Source organism: Thalassophryne amazonica, chromosome 12, assembly GCF_902500255.1.
Source record: "Thalassophryne amazonica chromosome 12, fThaAma1.1, whole genome shotgun sequence".
NCBI classification, from domain to species: Eukaryota; Metazoa; Chordata; class Actinopteri; order Batrachoidiformes; family Batrachoididae; genus Thalassophryne; species Thalassophryne amazonica.
In genome coordinates this window covers 20,407,249-20,430,193 of record NC_047114.1, presented here as the reverse complement: position 1 = coordinate 20,430,193, position 22,945 = coordinate 20,407,249, and the positions used below count along the sequence as shown (strand labels likewise).

At 42.8% G+C, this 22,945-nt stretch overlaps 1 protein-coding gene across 2 annotated transcripts in view; it reads left to right on the top strand.

Annotated features, from left to right (window-relative positions):
* Positions 1-22,945, top strand: part of LOC117521392 (acyl-coenzyme A thioesterase 11-like) — an 83,315-nt gene that overhangs the window by 55,456 nt on the left and 4,914 nt on the right. For both annotated transcript variants that reach the window (XM_034182687.1, XM_034182688.1), the window contains 5 exons: positions 274-340; positions 4,934-5,017; positions 5,471-5,604; positions 11,092-11,244; positions 15,854-15,980. In XM_034182687.1, the coding sequence (XP_034038578.1) occupies positions 274-340; positions 4,934-5,017; positions 5,471-5,604; positions 11,092-11,244; positions 15,854-15,980 (565 nt within the window). The remainder of the gene's footprint in view (positions 1-273; positions 341-4,933; positions 5,018-5,470; positions 5,605-11,091; positions 11,245-15,853; positions 15,981-22,945) is intronic.

Genomic DNA, 22,945 nt, shown 5'->3' with positions numbered 1-22,945 from the left:
AAGTGTGCATAACATGATTGCGCACATCATACGGAGATCTGCTGATCAAAACATACGACATTTGTCATGTATCAGTAACGCGAACATGTTTTGAGCTCATGGTTCCTTGTTATCTCAGTGGGCTCATAATTAGCAGCTTTATAAAGGTTTCGTCATGCTGAGAATTTTCAGATTTATTTGTGTGTTTAGAATGTTATGGAGTCATTGAATCATGATGTAATTCTTTCTGTCCTTCATGTTACTAATTGCTTTGTTTTGCTGTTTTGGATTCAGAAAGTACATCATTTCTCGCAAGCAAACCGAAGTTCCTCTGTCTGTACCGTGGGATGTCAGAAACCAGGTGAGGAACAGGTGAAGGAATAATTCAGGACTAAGAAAAAAAGAAGAACAGAAATGTAAAGTACTTTTGACTGAATGCTAACTTTGCCCCAGACAATTGAGGTGAGTCAGAAGGCAAAGCTTTCAAGTTATCAGTTGATGTATGTTCTAACTCTTTAGGGTGGAAGAGAAGACCTCAACTTGAACCAATAACACAGTCGAGAGATTACTGTATTTTCCGGAGTATATCTTACACCAAAATATTTCTCCAGTTAAAACTGGAGGAACACACACACACAGCCCTTGGTGTTCCAAGAGGTCTCCCACCCAGGTACGAACCAGGCCTCACACTCCTTAGCTTTAGAGATCTGACAGGATCAGACTTACACAGAACAGGCTGGCACAAGAACAACATTTTTATTATACTGGTCCACAGCCAAAATGCTTCTGAAATAAAGATAGTCAAACTTTACTGATGTTTGGCCACAGAGAATGAAAATGTTGTTTGAAAGTGTTGATTTGCTGTAGTTTTAAGAAATGCTATTACTGTACTACTAAGGATTAATATATAACCCTTTTGCTGATTTTTGAAGTGTTACAAAAAGAGAACAGGTGAAATATTATACGCACAGTCAGAGAAACATAAATAAGACCTATGTTTATGATTTTTCATGAAAACTGTACCGTTAACACAATATAATTATGTAGACACAAAATGTAAAACCTTGTATACCTTGGAAACAGTAGCCAGTTAGCCATTGTTATTGTCATATTTGAATTCATCATGCCAAAATCCATAATAAATGGCACATTTTATTTCCGAAGCAGACAATTTCTAAATATTTGTATACCAGTGTTATTAATAATAACAAATGTGAGGGGTTTTTTTTTGTATATGTCACAGAACTTCTCAGATGAGATAAAAAAAAACACAATTTATACTCCAGAAAATACAGTATACTGTATTTTTAGAGCATAAGCTGCACCTGCCAAAAAACTGGCTATTGAAGAGAGAATAAAACATAAGTCACACTGGAGCATAAGTCGCAGGTCCTCCTCATGTAGTAAACAAAACAAAAACTGCCACTTATATGCCAGAAAATATGGTATCTCCTCCCTGGCCTGGGAACGCTTTGAGAATTCCCTGGAATAATGAAATTAGTTTGGCCATCTCCAGCTTTGCTTGTGGTTGCTACAGTGGATGTGAGATGTTTCCAGATTTTGATTCGGCAGACATTTTACACCATATGCCCATTCTCATGCATCTCCAGTTGCACATGGAGGATGGGGCACTGGGGGCTCTGTTGTTGGGAAACAAGTGAGCAAACTCCTTGTGTCATCATGCTGATAGTGAAAAATGAATGAACACACTGATTTTATTTGTGAAGCTAAGATACCACTGCATGTCATACACTTCATAATTATGACACAAAAATGTGATGGGAGGTCAGGTTTTTGGGTAGTGGTGGTGGGCTCACTGTAGAAACATCCTGTGACGATAATAACCTTTAGGTGAGATCATAAATGCTGACTGCTATATTATGATGAACCAAAAGATGCGTTGAACAGGGACACAAGTGCATTTGGTGTCAGGATCATTTTGTTATTTACATAGTGGGAAATACTGGCAAAAAGCAGAAGCTGGAAAAAAAACTGATGGGATTTACAGTGTTGATTAAGTATAGGCATGTTATATTCTGAGTATGGTATCAGCCAATCACAGTGGCACCTGTCCCTATCCTTTACACTGGACACCTCCAGGCACACAGCTCTGTGGAGCCAAGGCAGTGGATACAAGTATAAGAATTTCTGGTACATTAACTAAATGGCATCAACCTGTCAGAGTGCACAGCAGTCACCAGAGCTCCATGAGGTGAAGCAGGAAGTGTTATTATGAGTCCTCTTGGTCTTATTTTGTTTAATAGTGGTTTTAAATTCACTCTGTTTTTCATGTATAGACTGCATCCGAGAAGTATTCACAGCGCTTCACTTTTTCCACATTTTGTTATGTTACAGTCTTATTCCAAATACATAGGATGAAATGTTTCTGTGTAGGCTCTCAGTTGTCCAGGTGGTTTCCATAGTAGAGAAGCTTGAATCTTCGACATCGTTGTTCACCTGCATCCCCACCGCTGAGGCCGTCTCAGCTGTGAGGCAGAGACTGCTGGAGGATGTGTCTCTACTTGAAAGGACCAAACTCACACCAGACCACATCTGCCAACTCTTGGAGATCCCCCATTGTGACCAGTCTGTACATGGAGCGAGTGGAGAAGACAGCCTTGACGTCTTTCACAGGCTTCCCTCCCAGTCACTGGTTCAGATATGTCGATGACTCCAGTATCAAGTTCACACGTGAGGATGCCAGAAACAACCATTTATCCTTCTTGGACTGTGATGTTACGATTGGAGAGAACAGGCAGCTCCAGACAGGGGTTTACAGAAAACCCACTCACACTGACCATTATCTGCTCTTTGGCTCAAACCACCCCCTTGAACACAAGCTCGGGGTGATCAGGACTCTACTACAGGTGCCCACAACTGCAGAGGGAAGGGCTAAAGAACAACAACTTGTCCGGAAAGCCCTCACAGTATGTGGGTACCCACGATGGTCCCTGGACAAAGTGCAGAAGTCCCAGAGAACAAAGAGACCAGATAGACAGGAGACGGAGACAAGAAGAAGAGGAGTGTATCTCACTTATTTAGCAAATGTGGGGGGAAAAACTACAGAGGATTTTCAGACAGCACAAAATCCCAGTTTACTTTAAACCGGTTAACACCTTGAGACAGAAATTAGTTCACCCTAAGGACAGGATCCCTAATTATAAACAGAGCAATGTAATGTATTCTATCAGATGTCAGGAAAACTGTAACGGACACTACATAGGTGAGACTAAGCAACCTTTACACAAAAGGCTATACCAGCACCGCAGAGAGGGCGCCAGTGGACCTCAGTCTGCAGTTCATCTCCACCTTAAAGACACTAACCACACATTTGACGACAAGGAAGTTAAAATCTTAGCCAGAGAGAAGAAATGGTTTGAGAGAGGGGTCAAGGAGGCATTCTGTGTGAAACAGTTGAAACCCAGCCTTAACCGGGGAGGGGGTCTGAGACATGCTTTGTCTCCTGTTTACAATGGGGTACTCAGGTCAAAGCAGTTTCAGTCTTAATGAGTCATTCACGTCATCAGCAGAGTCGTCAACTGAGCCATCAGGAGAGGCGTCCGTCCCATCATTAGGAGGAACAGCTGCCCTGTCATTAGGAGGGTGCTAACTAGAGGACAATAGGTGCTAATTAGAGCTATTGTTTAGTCACTAGCCTATAGCAGTCTGCCTCTCGGTAGGAGGGGTCTGGTTAGGTTTAAAACTCCAGCTTTTGTGGCTTCTGTTTATTCTTCTCTACAAGAGTCAAGACAGAAGTCAGACCACCAGAGCAAAAATTTGAGCTGAGGAAGCTTCTGCGATTTGAAGCGAAACATCTTCGCGTCAAGCAACCCAGTCCAGTCGAAGATTCAAGCTTCTCTACATAGGATGAAATTCATTTTTTTCCTCGAATGTAAAAAAAAAGTTTTGTTTTTTTTCCAGATTTATTAAAAATAAACAAATAAGAAATCACATGTACGTAAATATTCACAGCCTTTGACATGAAGCTCAAAATTGAGCTCAGGTGCATACTGTTTCCACTGATCATCCTTGAGATGTTTCTACAGCTTAATTGGAGTCCAGTTGATTGGACATGATTTCTAAAGGCACACACCTGTCTACATATAAGGTCCCATAGTTGACAGTGCATGTCAGAGCACAAACCAAACATGAAGTTAAAGCAATTGTCTGTAGACCTCTGAGACAGGATTGTCTCGAAGCACAAATCTGGGGAAGAATACAGAAGCATTTCTGCTGCTTTGAAGGTCCCAATGAGCACAGTGGCCTCATAATCGATAAATGGAAGAACTTCAGATACGCCTGGATTTTTCCTAGAGCTGGCTGCCCATCGAAACTGAGCGATGAGGGGAGAAGGGCCTCAGTCAGGGAGGTGACCAAGAACTCGATGGTCACTCTGTCAGAGCTCCAGCATTCCTCCACCTGCTCCAGAGCATGTTGTCATTATGTGGTGTTGTGAGTAGAATTTTGATGGGGGAAAAAAAAATGAATTCATTTTGGAATGAGGCTGTAACATACCAAAATGTGGAAAAATTTAAGTGCTGTGAATACTTTCTGGATGCACTGTAATGTCTTTTGTGTCTTTTTTCCCCTTTTCCTGTAGTGGGCATAATATGGTATTATTTTAATTTCACTGTTGTAGGTGATCGATGTCGATATGTGCAGGCAGTATGTACGTGTGTTATGAAGCCACTTATGTAAGGCGCAAGTGTTAGTTGGTTACAGAATATATCAACACACCAGCTCTTCATCCAATCACACTTTATTTGAAGACTATTTGATGTGGTATTGTTTTTCAGAGAGAGCCGGGTGATAATGCATTGGGTGGAAATTATCAATGACATTGCGCTGAGTGTAAAATACTTCCTTAACTCGTGCATGAAATTGATTTCTGTCATGGGACACTAACTTCTTAGACTTATATATGTGCTGTTTTTCATGAATATTTGTTTCCCAGGTGTATCTGAGCTACAACAATGTGTCGGCACTGAAGATGTTGGCTGCTAGAAACAAGTGGCGTCTCACTTCAGAGAAAGATGAGGTGGGCTGACAGATTTGACTGTAGTCACATTATCCTCTTGTGGAGTTATAAATATCATATTTTTACATTTCATTTATTGACTTTTATTGGTTGTGTTGCAGCAAACTGTACCAATCAATAGTTTGGTTTTTTTTGTTTGTTTTGTTTTGTTTTTTGTCCTCCAGGATCTTCCTAACTTGCAGAATGTAATTTCTTTTGTTCTTTAAGGGAATGGTGTAGATTGATTTACAGCCCTTTGAAGCTGGGTGGGGTTGGGTCACCTTTTGCTCTTTTATGATGTAATCAAGGCTAGTATGTCAGGACATTTAGAAGCTCAAGCTGCATGAGAGATGGACTTGAGGAATGTTGTTTTTGTGGGGTTTTCTTTGAGAGTAGATCAGCTGTTAATTGAAAGAAGAAAGCTTTGTTTCAGCTTTAATGTGGACTCTGGTCTGCCTTCTTTGATTCTAACAGGTGCATCTTTACACTCTGGAGGAGAAGTCCACGCTGAGCTTTAGGGTGGAAGCAGAAGTGGATGTTCCTGCCAACAGAGCGTTTTGTCTGCTGTCTGATCTGCGTAACAGAACCAACTGGGACAAACATTATCAGTAAATCAAACACACAACACATATCAGCTCAGGAACTGGAGCAAACTATAAAGACTTTCATTATTGATATTAGAATAGAATAGAATGCACTTTATTTTCATTATACAATGTACAGTAGTGTTCAGAATAATAGTAGTGCTATGTGACTAAAAAGATTAATCCAGGTTTTGAGTATATCTCTTATTGTTACATGGGAAACAAGGTACCAGTAGATTCAGTAGATTCTCACACATCCAACAAGACCAACATTCATGATATGCACACTCTTAAGGCTATGAAATTGGGCTATTAGTAAAAAAAAAAAAAAGTAGAAAAGGGGGTGTTCACAATAATAGTAGTGTAGCATTCAGTCAGTGAGTTCATCAATTTTGTGGATCAAACAGGTGTGAATCAGGTGTCCCCCATTTAAGGATGAAGCCAGCACCTGTTGAACATGCTTTTCTCTTTGAAAGCCTGAGGAAAATGAGACGTTCAAGACATTGTTCAGAAGAACAGCGTAGTTTGATTAAAAATTTGATTGGAGAGGGGAAAACTTATACACAGGTGCAAAACATTATGGGCTGTTCATCTACAATGATCTCCAATGCTTTAAAATGGACAAAAAAAACCCAAAAACAGACGCATGGAAGAAAACAGAAAACAACCATCAAAATGGATAGAAGAATAACCAAAGTGGCAAAGGCTCACCCATTGATCAGCTCCAGGATGATCAAAGACAGTCTGGAGTTACCTGTAAGTGCTGTGACAGGAATATTTTGTGGACTGATGAGAGTAAAATCGTTCTTTTTGGGCCCAAGGGCCACAGACAGTTTGTGAGACGACCCCCAAACTCTGAATTCAAGCCACAGTTCACAGTGAAGACAGTGAAGCATGGTGGTGCAAGCATCATGATATGGGCATGTTTCTCCTACTATGGTGTTGGGCCTATATATCGCATACCAGGTATCATGGATTAGTTTGGATATGTCAGAATATTTGAAGAGGTCATGTTGCCTTATGCTGAAGAGGACTTGCTCTTGAAATGGGTGTTTCAATAAGACAATGACCCCAAGCACACTAGTAAACAAAAAAAATCTTGGTTCCAAACCAACAAAATTAATGCCTCGCAGACGTGAAGAAATCCTGAAAAACTGGTGTTATACAACTAAATACTAGTTTAGTGATTCACAGGATTGCTAAAAAAAGCAGTTTGAACATAATAGTTTTGAGTTTGTAGCGTCAACAGCAGATGCTGCTATTATTGTGAACACCCCCTTTTCTACTTTTTTTTTTACTAATAGCCCAGTTTCATGGCCTTAAGAGTGTGCATATCATGAATGCTTGGTCTTGTTGGATTTGTGAGAATCTACTGAATCTACTGGTACCTTGTTTCCCATGTAACAATAACAAATATACTCAAAACCTGGATTAATCTTTTTAGTCACATAGCACTACTATTATTCTGAACACTACTGTACAGCAAGATTAAAAGCCAACTCCAAAATCAGTGCAGGCAAGTAGGAAAGAAAAGCAGCAATATCAAATAATAAGTATCCAAAAAAATTTATGTACGACGTAAACATAAGAAGGTAAGGTGCACGGTCCTGGATGGTATGTACATTGCAGAATAAGTATGTTATTATATACATTGTTAAAAATTATAAATATTGCACATTATGGGATGGAATGTTGCACATCATCATCGGTGCATGCGGGAATTCAGAATGGTTACCGCTTTGGGAAAGAAACTGTTTTTGAGTCTGTTTGTTCTGGTCTTAATACACCTGTAGCGCTTCCCTGAGGGCATCAGGTCAAACATTCAAAGCCAGGGTGGGAGCTGTCTTTAGTGATGTTTAGGGCTCTGCTAAGGCAGCGGGAGCTGTAAATGTCCATCAGAGAGGGGAGAGGGCAGCCAGTGATCTTTTGGGCTGTCTTTATGACTCTCTGGAGCCTCTCCCTGTCTGCAGCAGTACAGCTACCATAACATACTGTGATGCAGTATGTCAGCAGGCTCTGAATGGATGCTTGATAGAAGGTCAGCAGCAGGTTGGAGTCTAGCTTGTGCTTCCTGAGGACTCTCAGGAAGTGTAGCCGCTGCTGAGCCTTCTTGGTGACTGCTGTGATGTTAACAGACCAGGAGATATCATCGGAGATGAGGACACAGAGAAACTTGAAGGTGTGAACCCTCTCCACATGCTCGCCATTGATGAAAAGGGGGGCTGGGTCGATGCTGTGCTTCCTGTAGTCAATGATGATTTCCTTGGTTTTCTTGTTCAGTGCAAGGTTATTCTCTGAACACCAGGCTGCCAGCTTCAGGACCTCCTCTCTGTAAGCTGTCTCATCACCCTTAGAGATGAGTCCGACGACAGTGGTGTCATCAGCAAACTTGACGACCAGGTTGTTTTGGTGGGCCGAACTTCAGTCGTAGGTGTAGAGGCAGTATAGGAGGGGGCTCAGCACACAGCCCTGTGGGGAGCCGATGCTCAGCGTGCGGGTGGAGGAGAGGTGGGGGCCGAGTCTAACAGTCCGGGGCCGGTTGGTCAGAAAGTCCTTGATCCAGGCACATGTGAGAGGGAGGAGGCCGAGAATGGCCAGTTTTATAGTGAGAATGCCCGGGATTATTGTATTGAAGGCTGAACTGTAATCCACAAAGAGCATCCAAACGTAGCTCTGCTGCTGCTCCAGGTGGCTCAGCACAGAGTGGAGCGCTGTGGCGATGGCATCCTCCGTAGATCTGTTCGCACGGTATGCGAACTGGTGAGGGTCAAAGTCTGTAGGATTCAGAATTCAGTGAATTCTGTGATGCATGTGGTGAATCCACAGTCAAATGTGAAATGCAGCTGTTGAAATGTCAAGACGGCAGTCAGAATGAATCAAAAACAAACATGGCGGCGCTATTTTTTAAGAATCTTTTTTTATTGTCCAATTTAAATAAAAAATGTCACATTATGGGACAGTTACGTTGACTCCTGTGGAACGCAGGAAGAAAGCTCATCACACGCCACTTGTGCCATCATTTCTTGCTGGTTATTAGAATATCTTGCCCAGTTGTTGCTGATTTCGCGCTCGTGTGTGTGCAGTGACCATTCACTTTACTGCCACTCATTCTGTTATTTGTATGCGAGGTCCAACTCAAAGACAGAAACAGCTGCTCTTTAGTCAGTAAGCAAAAATCTCCATACATAGCAGTGGATGCCACCGGTGTTAATGATGCCAGTTAATGTTTCTGTGTAGGCTCTCAGTTGTCCATGTGGTTTCCATAGTAGAGAAGCTTGAAACTTCGACAGGACTGGGTTGCTTGACGCAAGGACGTTTCGCTTCAAATCGCAGAAGCTTCCTCAGCTAAAATTCTTGCTCTGGTAGTCTGACTTCTGTCTTGAGTCAAGACAGAAGTCACACTACCAGCTGACTTCTGTCAGACTACCAGAGCAAGAATTTTAGCTGAGGAAGCTTCTGCGATTTGAAGCAAAACTTCCTCACATCAAGCAACGCAGTCCAGTCGAAAATTCAAACTTCTCTACAATACCAGTTAATATAAATTACATGTGTTTTGCATGAAATTTGGTTTTCTTGGCAAAAAGTGGCTTCTTCCTGCATTTGTCCTCTGAATAGCAATGTAGTATGTTTGAGCCCTTCCCTGCCGTAAAAGGGGATGCCTCTAACAGTCTGACTGGTTAATTTTATGATATGCCTCCAAAACACCCCTGACTAATGTAGAGCTGTAACCAAACCCCACTGTGTCCGTCACCCTGGATTGTGCTGACAGTTTGCCTCAGTTTATTATCCCTCCGGTATTTCGGAGGGATATTGCGATCAGCGTGTTTGTCTGTCCATTCATCTGTCCGTTTTCACTTGTTAGCACGATAATCTCAAGAACCACTTGACTGTCATTCATATTTAGCATAAGGGTGCAGTTGGGTGATCCCCTGACACTTTGCATTACTGATTTGTGGGGATGTGAGCTCCTCCCTGCCCCAAATGGAGTTGCGCTCATTTACATCATGCATTATGCACCTTGCCTCAAGATAATGTACTAAAACTTGCATCTGTATATTTGTTCAGTATGCATCGGAGGCTAATACATTATCTATGCTTCACAATGCCTTGGATGTTTTATGCGAAATTCTGCCTGCAGAGGGGAGGTGGGCAGATACACGCGCACACTGCCAACACATGGCTTGGCAGTAACACTTGTCCTCTCGACATTGGTGTGTGAACCATACTCTCGGACTAGTGTGCAATGTCCATGTCTTGGCCAACGTGGCAAGTTAAATGTCAACCATATTTAGAATGAAATCTGGTCAAAAATCGACATGTTTCAGTCGTGTTCCTGGAGTGGCAGTAGCATTTTTCTGATTGACTGATTTAAGAAAAATTAAATCAGAATCTAAATCTGTGCGCATTTCCCTCTCACCTTGTCTCATCTGTGGTGTCAAAGTGAACAGGCACAGAGTTCTGTAAGCATCGGTGGGCAGTGAAACCACCTACAATCATGATGAACCCCGCTGATTCAAATACGACTGCACATATACAAATTATGGGTGCAAGATCTCCGTTTACATATTGATTTCTGTCCATTTATAATTGCTCTCGATCAAGTCTGCTGCAACAGAAACTGATTTGCAGCTTTGTATCTGAAGCGTGAATTAGCTGAGTCCAACTCTTATGAAACATTGCTTCATATTGATTCACGATTATGGTTGAGAGAGAGAGAGAGAGAGAGAGAGAGGACTTAATTTTTATTCTGTAACACTTGCTTTGACAATGTAAACATATGTCTCCCATATCAATAAAGCTCCATTGAAATTGAAAATTGAGAAGGAGAGACAGACAGAGTGCGCTGTCTTTTCTCTTTAAGTCTAAAAATAAGACTATAAAAGTCTATAGGAAATAAAAGTACTTGTTTCACCAAAACATCAAATCTAGGCTTTCATCTTAGATGCACCTTCTGGCAAATTGTAGCTGAACTTCCATGTCTCCTTTTTAAGAAAATCCTCATATAAAATCAACAACAACAATAAATATAATACTAATAATGTTAAAGCAAACAGAGCTCTGGTATCGGCAGATATCCAAATTCAGGTATTGGGATCGGATTGGAAGTGAAAAATTGTGGATTGGTGCATCCCTATTATAAGTTGCACCTGAACTGTGTTATGAGCTCTTTAATTTGGGATTTTTGTGAAGTGTTGCAGTGTATTTTTTATTACTGGCATTTATTCTTTTATTACTGGAGTTTATTTTGTTTAGTGCTTTGATTCTTGGGAAAGCTCTGTACACATAGTAATTATAATTACTATTATTAATAACAAACATGTGAAATTTTGATATATACCATAAGTCACACTGGAGTATAAGTCATAGGGCCTCCCAAACTAGTAAAAAACAATATTCTCTGGAAAAAATACAATAGATAAAAGTATTTAAGTAATGTATTTTAAGTATGTGTCATTTTTATCAGCATCCTCATCATTGGTATCTGTTTGTATCCTGTTTCACCTAAACCAGGAAATGTGAGCTGATTCACCAAGTGAATGATGATGACTTTTTGTATCGTGTGGTGGCACCTTCAGTGGCCATCTCAAGTTCAGCCAAACAGGAAACCGGGATCCTCCAAGACTTCATTCTGCTGGCTTCCAATAGGCAGCCGTGTGGCAGCAGGTCAGTAGAACAACTCCAGTGTTTCTATGCAGAATGCTAAAGAATGCATCATGTGTACTGGTCGGGTTTTAGTTCAACTCGTTCATTACTTGCCGTAGCATCATGCTGTTGTCAGCAAAGATCTCACAAGATCAGGGTGGCTGCAGATTTCAGTCGGTGTTATTTTCTATAGGAGCTGAAAGCATGATGGGAAAACTCTGACAATCCACTGACCAAAGAAATGTTGCATCAGTAACTTTCAGTTTTTACGTAACTTTCAGATTTACATTTTTGTAGTCTTATTTTGTACGATGAGTTTTTATTCTTTATTGTTAAAATATGTGTCTAAAATAAATGTATTAAATCTTTTGATGGTTGTTACAGTGGTATATAACTTGATAATATTGGTACAAATCCTTTAAATCTATGCAGACTATACTTACAGTGCATCCGCAAAGTATTTACAGTGCTTCACTTTTTCCACATTTTGTCATGTTACAGCCTTATTCCAAAATGGATGAAATTAATTTTTCACCTCAAAGTTCTACACACGATACCCCATAATGACAATGTGAAAAAAAAAGGTTTTTTTTTGTTTTATTTTGTTTTTTAGATGTATATAAGTATTCACAATCTTTGCCATGAAACTCAAAATTGAGCTCAGGCGCATCCTGTTTCCACTGGTCATCCTTGAGCTGTTTCTACAGCTTAATTGGTGTCCACCTGGGGTAAATTCAGTTTAATGAAGAGGATTTGGAAAGACACACACCTGACTACATATAAGGTCCCACAGTTGACAGTGCATGTCAGAGCACAAACCAAGCATGAAGTCAAAGGAATTGTCTGTAGACTTCTGAGACAGGAATGTCTCAAAGTACAAATCTGGGGAAGAGTACAGAAATATGTCTGCTGCTTTGAAGGTCCCAATGTGCACAGTGGCCTCCATCATCTGTAAATGGAAGAAGTTCGGATCCACCAGGACACTTCCTGGAACTGGCCACCCGTCTCGACTGAGCGATCGGGGAGAAGGACCTTAGTCAAGGAGGTGACCAAGAACCCCATGGTCACTCTGTCAGAGCTCCAGCATTCCTCTGTGGAGAGAGGAGAACCTTCCAGAAGGACAGCCATCTCTGCAGCAATCCACCAATCAGGCCTGTATGGTAGAGTGGGCATATGGAAGCCACTCCTTAGTAAAAGGCACATGGCAGCCCACCTGGAGTTTTCCAAAAGGCACCTGAGGGACTCTCAGACCATGAGAAATAAAACGCTCTGGTCTGATGAGACAAAGATTTAACTCTTTGGCGTGAATGCCAGGCGTCATGTTTGGAGGAAACCAGGCACCATCCCTACGGTGAAGCATGGTGGTGCCAGCATCATGCTGTGGGGATGTTTTTCAGTGGCAGTAACTGGGAGACTAGTCAAGCTTGAGGGAAAGATTAATGCAGCAACATAAAGAGACATCCTGGATGAAATCCTGCTCCAGAGCGCTCTTGACCTCAGACTTGGATGATGGTTCATCGTTCAGCAGGACAATGGCCCCAAGCACACAGCCAAGATATCAAAGGAGTGGCTTCAGGACAACTCTGTGAATGTCCTTGAGTGGCCCAGCCAGAGCCCAGACCTGAATCTGATTGAACATCTTTGGAGAGTTCTGAAAATGGCTGCGCACCGACACTCCCCATCCAACCTGATGGAGCTTGAGAGGTGCTACAAAGAGGAATGGAGAAAACTGCCCAAAGATAGGTGCACCAAGCTTGTGGCATTACATTCATTAAGACTTAAGGTTGTAATTGCTAGCAAAGGTACATCAACAAAGTGTTGAGCAAAGGGTGTGAATACTTATGTACAAGTAATTTCTTAGTTTTTTTTTTTATTGTTAATAAATTTGAAAAAAAAATTAAAAGAAACTTTTTTCATGTTGTCATTATAGGGTATTGTGAGTAGAATTTTGAGGGGAAAAAATTGTTGACTCCATTTTGGAATAAGGCTGTAACATAAAACGTGGAATAAGTGAAGCGCTGTTAAAACGTTCAGGATGAACTGTAAACTAGCAATCTTAATTGATTAGTTAATCAGTAGAAAACTATAAATACCAACTATTTTGATAATTAGTTATAGATTTGCTACCACCCCTGCTTGGCCACCACCAAATGGTTAATGTCAAATCCCACCCCTGCCACATTTCTCCATGTAATGTGGAGTTGCGTCAGGAAGGGCATCCGGCGTAAAACCTGTGCCAATGCAACATGCAGATCCACCTTGGATTTGCTGTGGCGACCCCGAGTGCAAACAAGGGAGCAGCCGAAGGGACTTACTTTTTAGTTATAGATTTGCTACCCCTCTGGTCCCTGGGAGGGATACTAGATAGTGCTCCGACTGGTGGCTCCATTGTTCTCCTGGGGGACTTCAGCGCCCACGTAGGCTGCGACAGTGAGACCTGGAGCGGAGTGATCAGGAAGTACGGCCTCCCCGATCTGAGCCCGAGTGGTGTTCAGTTGTTGGACTTCTGTGCTAGCCACAGTTTGTCCATCACGAACACCGTGTTCGAGCACAAGGGTGTTCATAAGTGCACGTGGCACCAGGACACCCTGAGCCGGAGGTCCATGATCGACTTTGTAGTCGTATCATCTGAGCTTCGGCCACGTGTCTCGGACACTCGGTGAAGAGAGGAGCTGAGCTGTCGACCGATCATGACCTTGTGGTGAGTTGGATCTGCTGGGAGGGGAGGAAGTTTGTCAGACCTGGCAGGCCCAAACGTATCATGAGGGTCTGCTGGGAACGACTGGTAGAACCCTCTGTCAGCAAGGTCTTCAACTCCCACCTCCGGGAGAGCTTCTCCCAGATCCAGGGGGAGGTTGGAGACATGGAGTCCAAGTGGACCATGTTCTCCACCTCCATTGTCGATGCGGCCGCTGGTAACTGTGGTCACAGGGTATCTGGTGCCTGTCGTGGCGGCAATCCGTGTGCCTTCCAGCGTCCACTTCCGGTGGTCGCTGGAAGTAAGGGATGCCGTCAAGCTGAAGAAGGAGTCCTACTTGTCTTTGTTGGTAAGTGGGACTCCGGAGGCAGCTGAAAGGTACCGGCAGGCCAAGCGTGCTGCAGCCTGTGCAGAAGCAAAAACACGGGTCTGGGAGGAGTTTGGGGAGGCCATGGAGGAGGACTATCGGTCGGCCTCGAAGAAATTCTGGCAAACTGTCTGACGCCTCCAGAGGCAGAAGCAGCTCTCCACCAACACTGTTTAAAGTGCGGGTGGGGGTGCACACTGGACCAGCTCTACACCCTCCATCGGGTGTTCAAGGGTTCATGGGAGTTCGCCCAACCAGTCCACATGTGCTTTGTGGACCTGGAGAAGGCGTTCGACCGTGTCCCTCGAGGCACCCTGTGGGGGGTGCTCCGGGAGTACGGGGTCCGGGGTCCTTTGCTAAGGGCTATCCGGTCCCTGTATGACTGCAGCAGGAGCTTGGATCGCATTGCCGGTAGTAAGTCAAACCTGTTTCCAGTGCATTTTGGCCTCCGCCAGGTGTGCCCTTTGTCACCGGTTCTGTTCATTACCTTTATGGACAGAATTTCTGGGCACAGTCAGGGTGTAGAGGGGGTCCGGTTTGGGAACCACAGAATCTCATCTATGCTGTTTGCGGACGATGTGGTTCTGTTGGCTTCGTCAAATCAGGACCTTCGGCGTGCACTGGAGCAGTTTGCAGCTGAGTGTGAAGCGTCCGGGATGAAAATCAGCACCTCCAAATCCGAGGCCATAGTTCTCGAGCGAGAAAAAGGTGCCTTACCCTCTTCAGGTCGGTGGAGTGTCCTTGCCTCAAGTGGAGGAGTTTAAGTATCTCGGGGTCTTGTTCACGAGTGAGGGACGGATGGAGCGTGAGATCGACAGACGGATTGGTGCAGCGTCTGCAGTGATGTGGCCGTTGTATTGGACCGTCGTAGTGAAGAGAGAGCTGAGCAGGGGGGCAAAGCTCTCGATTTACCGATCGATCTACGTTCCGACCCTCACCTGTGGTCATGAGATTTGGCTCATGACCGAAAGAACAAGATCACGAGTACAAGCGGCCGAGATAAGTTTCCTCTGCAGGGTGGCTGGGCGCTCCCTTAGAGATAGGATGAGGAGCTTGGTCACTCAGGAGGAGCTCGGAGTCGTGCCGCTGCTCCTCCACGTCGAAAGGAGCCAGCTGAGGTGGCTCAGGCATCTTTTCCGGATGCCCCCTGGACGCCTCGCTGGAGAGGTGTTCCGGACATGTCCCATTTTTAATGGAGGTTTAATGGTCAACTTTCATTGACATCCCAAGTTTGGCTGGAATCAGCAAACAGAACTGAGGCCAAGAGACACATAGACAGACATGACCTTCACCCCGGTGATTGACCTTTGGGAAGTTTGACCTTGTTGGGTAATTGTGGAACCCACCTACATATATGTGTCAAGTTTGGTGCAAATCGGGGTAATCTTTATTTTGATCTTTGACCCCATTGACCTCAACCTTTGCTCAAACAAACCTTTTAAGCGCAGTCTGTGGTCAACATTCTAAAATAATTGAGTTGATTGTAGTTTCATATAGTAGTTAGCATTGCTCTTTGGCATTAAGACATTTGGCGTTTCACACAGCTGCTGTTTTGTCGTCCTCAGAGATCCGTATGTCATCGCCCTGCGTTCAGTGTCACTGCCCACTCACCCGCCCACTGCAGGATGTAACAGAGGAGAGGTTCTGTGTGCCGGATTTGCTATATTAGGTACAAAAGACAACAAGTCTCTGGTAAGATGGCTAATTTTCTGTACTTCTTTCTCTCTTTCATATATTTGTTGTACAACCCCAATTCCAATGAAGTTGGGACGTTGTGTAAAATGTAAATAAAAACAGAATACAATGATTTGCAAATCCTCTTCAACCTATATTTAGCTGAATACACCACAAAGACAAGATATTTAATGTTTAAACTGATAAACTTTATTGTTTTTGTGCAGATATTTGCTCATTGTGAAATGGATGTCTGCAACACATTTCAAAAAAGCTGGGACAGTGGTATGTTTACCACTGTGTTACAAATTATCTTGCTGAATTAAGCAGGGACGTCCCAGAAAAAGATGTTGCTTGGATGGTAGCATGTGTTGCTCCAAATCCTGGATGTGGCTTTCAGCATTGATGGTGCCATCACAGATGTGTAAGTTGCCCATGCCATGTGCACTAACACACCCCAATACCATCACAGATGCTGGCTTTTGAACTTAGCACTGGTAACAATCTGGATGGCCCTTTTCCTGTTTTGTCCGGAGGACACGACGTCTATGATTTCCAAAAACAGTTTGAAATGTGGACTCATCAGACCACAGCACACTTTTCCACTTTGCATCTGTCCATTTCAAATGAGCTCAAGCCCAGAGAAGGCGGCGGCATTTCTGGATGTTGTTGATGTATGGCTTTCACTTTGCATGGTAGAGTTTAAACTTGCACTTGTAAATGTAGCGACAAACCGTGTTAACTGACAGTGGTTTTCTGAAGTGTTCCTGAGCCCACGCGGTAAGATCCTTTACACAATGATGTCTGTTTTTAATGCAGTGCCGCCTGAGGAATCGAAGGTCACGGGCATTCAGTGTTAGTTTTCGGCCTTGCTGCTTACATGTAGAAAGTTCTCCAAATTCTCTGACTCTTCTGATGATATTATGGACTGTAGATGATGGAATCCCTAAATTCCTTGCAATTGAATGTTGAGAAACATTGTTCTTAAACTGTGGACTATTTTTTTCATGCAGTTGTTCACAGAGTGGTGATCCTCGCCCCATCTTTGCTTGTGAATGGCTGAGACTTTTAGGGATGCACCTTTTATATCCAGTCATGACTGTCCTCAACCACATGGGGTGTGCAGCCAGTACATTCTGTGTGCCAGTCCCAAGCCCGGATAAATGAGGAGGGTTGCGTCAGGAAGGGCAGCCGGCGTAAAACAAGCCAACCAACTATGCAGACTAAGAATCGAATTTCCATACCGGATCGGTCGCGGCCCTGGATTAACAACGTCCGCCACCGGTGCTGTTGCCCAACAGGGTGCCGGTGGAAATTGGGCTACTGCTGGGCGAAGACGATGAAGAAGAGGAGGAGAACGTTTCCACAAACAGTGGGAGAATAAGAAAACTAGAAGGGTGGAAATGAGAGTGGGGACTTTGAATGTTGGTAGTATGACTGGTAAGGGGAGACAGCTGGCTGATATGATGGAGAGGAGAAAGGTAGACATATTGTGTGTGCAAGAGACCAAGTGGAAGGGAAGTAAGAGCAGGAGCATCGGGTGAGGACAGGAAGAGAAATGGTTTTGGAGTCATTTTAAAGGAAGAGTATGTTAAAAGTGTGTTGGAGGTTAAACGAGTGTCTGACAGGGTGATGAGTGTGAAGTTGGAAATTGAAGGGGTGATGATGAATATCATCAGTGCATATGCCCCACAGGTAGATTGTGAGATGAAGGAGAAAGAAGATTTCTGGAGTGTGTTAGATGAGGTGGTGGAGAGTGGGCCCAAGCATGAAAGAGTGGTGATAGGAGCAGACTTCAATGGGCATGTTGGTGAAGGGAACAGAGGTGATGAGGAAGTAATGGGTAGATATGGTATCAAGGATAGGAATGGGGAAGGACAGATGGTAGTTGATTTTGCAAAAAGGATGGAAATGGCTGTGGTGAATACGTACTTTAAGAAAAGGGAGGAGCACAGGGTAACTTATAAGAGTGGAGGAAGGTGCACACAGATGGACTACATTCTTTATAGCAGATGCAAGAAAAGAAATCAGACTGTAAAGTGGTGGCAGGAGAGAGTGTCATTAGACAGCATAGGATGGTTGTTTGTAGGATGACTTTAGAGGTAAAGAAGAAGAAGAAGAGTGTGAGAGCTCAAGAAAGCATCAGATGGTGGAAGCTGAAGGAGGAAGACTGTTGTGTGAAATTTAGCGAGCAGGGGAGAGAAGCACTGGTTGGAGGGGAAGCAATTTTGGACAACTGGAAAAGTACTGCAGATGTGGTGAGGGAGACAGCTAGGACAGTACTGGGTATAACATCTGGACAGTGGAAGGAAAACAAGGAGACTTGGTGGTGGACTGAAGAGGTCCACGAAAGCATAAGGAGAAAGAGGTTGGCAAAAAACTTTTGGGATAGTCGGAGAGGTGAAGAAAGTAGACAGGAGTACAAGGAGATGTGGCGTAAGGCGAAAAGAGAAGTGGAGGAAAAGTGAAGGAAAAGGCATATTGCGAGCTGTACAAGAAGTTGAATAGTAAGAAGGAGAAAAGGACTTGTACCGATTGGCCAGACAAAGGGACAGAGCTGGAAAGGATGTGCAGCAAGTTAGAGTGGTAAAAGATGCACATGGTAATGTGCTGACAAGTGAGGAGTGTGTGCTGAGAAGGTGGAGGGAATATTTTGAAGAGCTGATGGAATAAAGAAAATGAGTGAGAGAAAAGGCTGGATGATGTGGTGAGAGTAAATCAGGAAGTACAAGAGATTAGTAAGGAAGAAGTGAGGGCTGCTATGAAGAGGATGAAGAGTGGAAAGGCAGTTGGTCCAGATGACATTCCAGTGGAAGCATGGAAATGTCTAGGAGAGACGGCAGTAGAGTTTCTAACCAGATTATTTAATAAAATCTTGGAAAGTGAGAGGATGCCTGAGGAGTGGAGACGACGTGTGCTGGTTCCTATTTTCAAGAACAAGGGTGATGTGCAGAGCTGCAGTAACTACAGAGGCATAAAGTTGATCAGCCACAGCATGAAGTTATGGGAAACACTAGTAGAAGCTAGGCTTAGAAAACAGGTGAAGATCTGTGAGCAGCAATATGGTTTCATGCCGAGAAAGAGCACTACAGATGCAATGTTTGCTCTGAGAATGCTGTTGGAGAAGTACAGAGAAGGCCAGAAAGAGTTAATTTGTGTGTTTGTGGAATTAGAAAAAGCTTATGATAGGGTTCCAAGAGAAGAGCTGTGGTATTGTATGAGGAAGTCTGGAGTGGCAGAGAAGTATGTTAGGGAAGTGCAGGACATGTACAAGAATAGTGTGACAGCGGTGAGATGCGCAGTCGGAATGACAGACTCATTCAAGGTGGAGGTGGGATTACACCAAGGATCAGCTCTGAGCCCTTTCTTGTTTGCGGTGGTGATGGACAGGTTGACGGATGAGATAAGACAGGAGTCCCCATGGACTATGATGTTTCCAGATGACATTATGATCTGTAGTGAGAGTAGAGAGCAAGTTGAGTCTAGTCTGGAAAGGTGGAGATATGCTTTGGAGAGAAGGGGAATGAAAGTCAGTAGAAGCAAGACTGAGTACATGTGTGTGAATGGGAGGGAGCCCAGTGGAATAGTGCAGTTATAAGGAGTAGAAGTGGCAAAAGTAGATGAGTTTAAATATTTGGGGTCAGCTGTTCAAAGTAATGAAGAATGTGGTCGAGAGGTGAAGAAGAGAGTGCAGGCAGGGTGGAGTGGGTGGAGACAGGTGGCAGGAGTGATTTGCGACCGAAGTATATCAGCAAGAGTGAAGGGGAAAGTTTACAAGACAGTAGTGAGACTGGCTATGTTGTACGGCTTAGAGACGTTGGCACTAACAAAAAGACAGGAGGCAGAGCTGGAGGTGGCAGAGCTGAAGATATTGAGATTCTCTTTGGGAGTGACAAGAATGGACAAGATTAGGAATGAACATATCAGAGGGACAGCTCAGGTAGGACGGTTTGGAGACAAAGTCAGAGAGGCAAGATTGAGATGGTTTGGACATGTGTATATAGGGAGAAGGATGCTGAGGATGGAGCCACCAGGCAGGAGGAGAAGAGGGGGGCCAAAGAGGAGGTTTATAGATGTGCCGAGGGAGGACATGCAGGTGATTGGTGTGACAGAGGAAGATACAGAGGACAGGGTGAGATGGAAACAATTGATGTGCTGTGGCAACCCCTAACGGGAACAGCCGAAAGACAAAGAAGAAGAAGTGTCCTCAGTTCCCAAATACTTATTGAGTGTTGTTAGAAGGAAAGGTGATGTAACACAGTGATAAACATACCACTGTCCCAGCTTTTTTGAAAAATGTTGCAGGCATCCATTTCAAAATGAGCAAATATTTGCAGAAAAACAATAAAATTTATCAGTTTGAACGTTAAATATCTTGTCTTTGTGGTATATTCAATTGAATATAGGTTGAAGAGGATTTGCAAATCATTGTATTCTGTTTTTATTTACATTTTCAAAACGTCCCAACTTCATTGGAGTTAGGGTTGTATTGTAGGTTGTAGGGTTGTATGTATGGTTGTAATCAAATACTCGCTGACCGCAGCACACACAGGTAGGCACTGTACATTTTCATGCACAGTGCCTATATTCTTGAAATAGGTTTAACTTAGGTTTTACATCCATCATATTTCCATCATCTAAGGTTTTTGCTCCTTTTATCGAATATTTTGATGAGTTGGAACTTAGGCTGACTGGTCAGTCGTTGCCTGGTTCAGACCAATAACCTTTCATATAAATTGGTGATATGTTAACTTCCTTCCAATCAGAGGGGAGCTCACCTTCATCATTAGAGTACTGAAAACTCAGCATAATACTGCTGGCCAGTTGATCAAAGTCTCATGGAGGACCATCAGAGCCAGCAGCACTGGTCGCATGAAAAGGTTTGATCTTTTTGCATACCTCCTCAGGATCCTGCTGGATGTTGTGTTAGCACTGATCTTGTGTTATACATGTCAGGAACTGGTGCCTCACCAGTATTCAGACCCCCCACAAATTTGCGATATTCAAATTTCAACAAATAATTCAACAAAGAATTCAACCAAGAATTCAACCAATCTAAACCATGACAGCATCATGTGTTACTAATGTAATCTTTGACTGTGGTCCCACCTCTCTTCTGGTCATTGACCAGGTCCTCCTGTGTAGTTCTGAGCTTTCTCAGAATCATCCTTAGCCCACAAAGTGAGATCTTGCATGGAATCCCAGACCGAGGGAGACTGACAGTCATCTTGTGTTTCTTCCACTTACTAATAAATAATCATAACAGTTGTTGTCTTCTACCATGCTGCTTGCCTGTTGTCCTGTAGTCCATCCCAGCCTTGTGCAGGTCTACAGTTTTGTCCCTGGTATTCTTAGACAGCTCTTTGGTCTTGGCTATGGTGGACAAGTTGGAGTGTGATTGATTGAGTGTATGAACAGGTGACAAGGGACAAGTTTTTTATTCGGCACACAAAATATTCAAATAGAAAAAAATGAACAATTCCACAAACAAACACAGACAAAACTAGTGAGTCCGAAAGGGTGTGGGCTGAAGCAAAGCTTATTAGCGCCCACCCCTGCTAGTACAAGTCCAACAATTCTAATCAGTCATATTTACATAAATATAAATTCACTACTACATGTCGACACACAGACATACACATCAATATACTATTCACTTATAATTATATTTATATAGTACCAGATCACAAGAAAGTCGAATCAAGGCACTTTACGCCAGTAAGGACTAACCTTACCAACCCCCAGAGCAAGCACTAGGCAGCTGTGGTGAGGAAAAACTCCCTATAAGGAAGAAACCTCAAGCAGACCAGGCTCTTGGGGGTGACCCTCTGCTTGGGCTGTGCCATATATACCTATATACATACATATATACTTTACAAACATAAATATATACATACATATACACAGTCACTTATATACATATACACCTACCCATATCTATATATCTACATACGCATATACATACCCACACATTCAAATATACAATAAGTCCCACTTATAAATTGAACATTCCATATAAATCAAATTATATTTGCTTCTTTATGATACTTAGACATAATGTTCTTTTTGAGTAGTTTCTTAAATCTCACTAAGGTACTACTCATTCTAACCTCTGTTGAACATTTGTTCCATTTCCTCACCCCAACCACAGACACACAAAAACCCTTTACATTTGTTCTTACTGGTGGTTTCATAAAAATTGCACAACCTCTTAAACTATATCTGGATTCCCTCAATCGGAACAGACTCTGGACATGTCTCGGTAAGGCTTGGTTTTTCGCTCGAAATAAAGTTTGAATTGTAATGTAATCGACCAAATCAATGAATTTTAATAAATTTAAAGACACAAATAGAGAATGAGTTGGTTCACAATATTGTTTATTGCAGATGATTCGTATGGCTCGTTTTTGCAAAAGGAATATTGGATTGGTATTTGATTTGTAAGTGTTTCCCCATGACTCAACACAATATGTCATATATGGTACCATCAGAGAATGATATAAAGTAAGTAACCCTTCTTGCGGCAGTAGGTCTTTGGCTTTATACAAAATGGCTATAGTTTTTGACAATTTTGATTTCACATAATTTATATGTGGTTTCCAGCTAAGTTTATTATCAATTATAACACCTAAAAATGTATTCTCTGTTACTAACTCAATTTCCTTATTGTTTATAGTTAAATTTTTACATTTGGGTGCCTGTTTATTTCCAAATATAATACATTTAGTTTTCCCAAGGTTGAGTGACAACTTATTAGCGTCAAACCAAACCTTAAATTTTCCAGTTCTTTCTCCACTATGTCCAGAAGCTGTTCAAGATTTTCACCGCTACAGAACACAGTTGTATCATCCGCAAAAAGGACACATCTCAGTGAACTCGACACCCAACTTATATCATTTATATAGATTATAAACAACAAAGGACCCAGCACTGAGCCCTGCGGCACCCCACATGTGACATCCCTGAGTTCAGAATTTGTATTA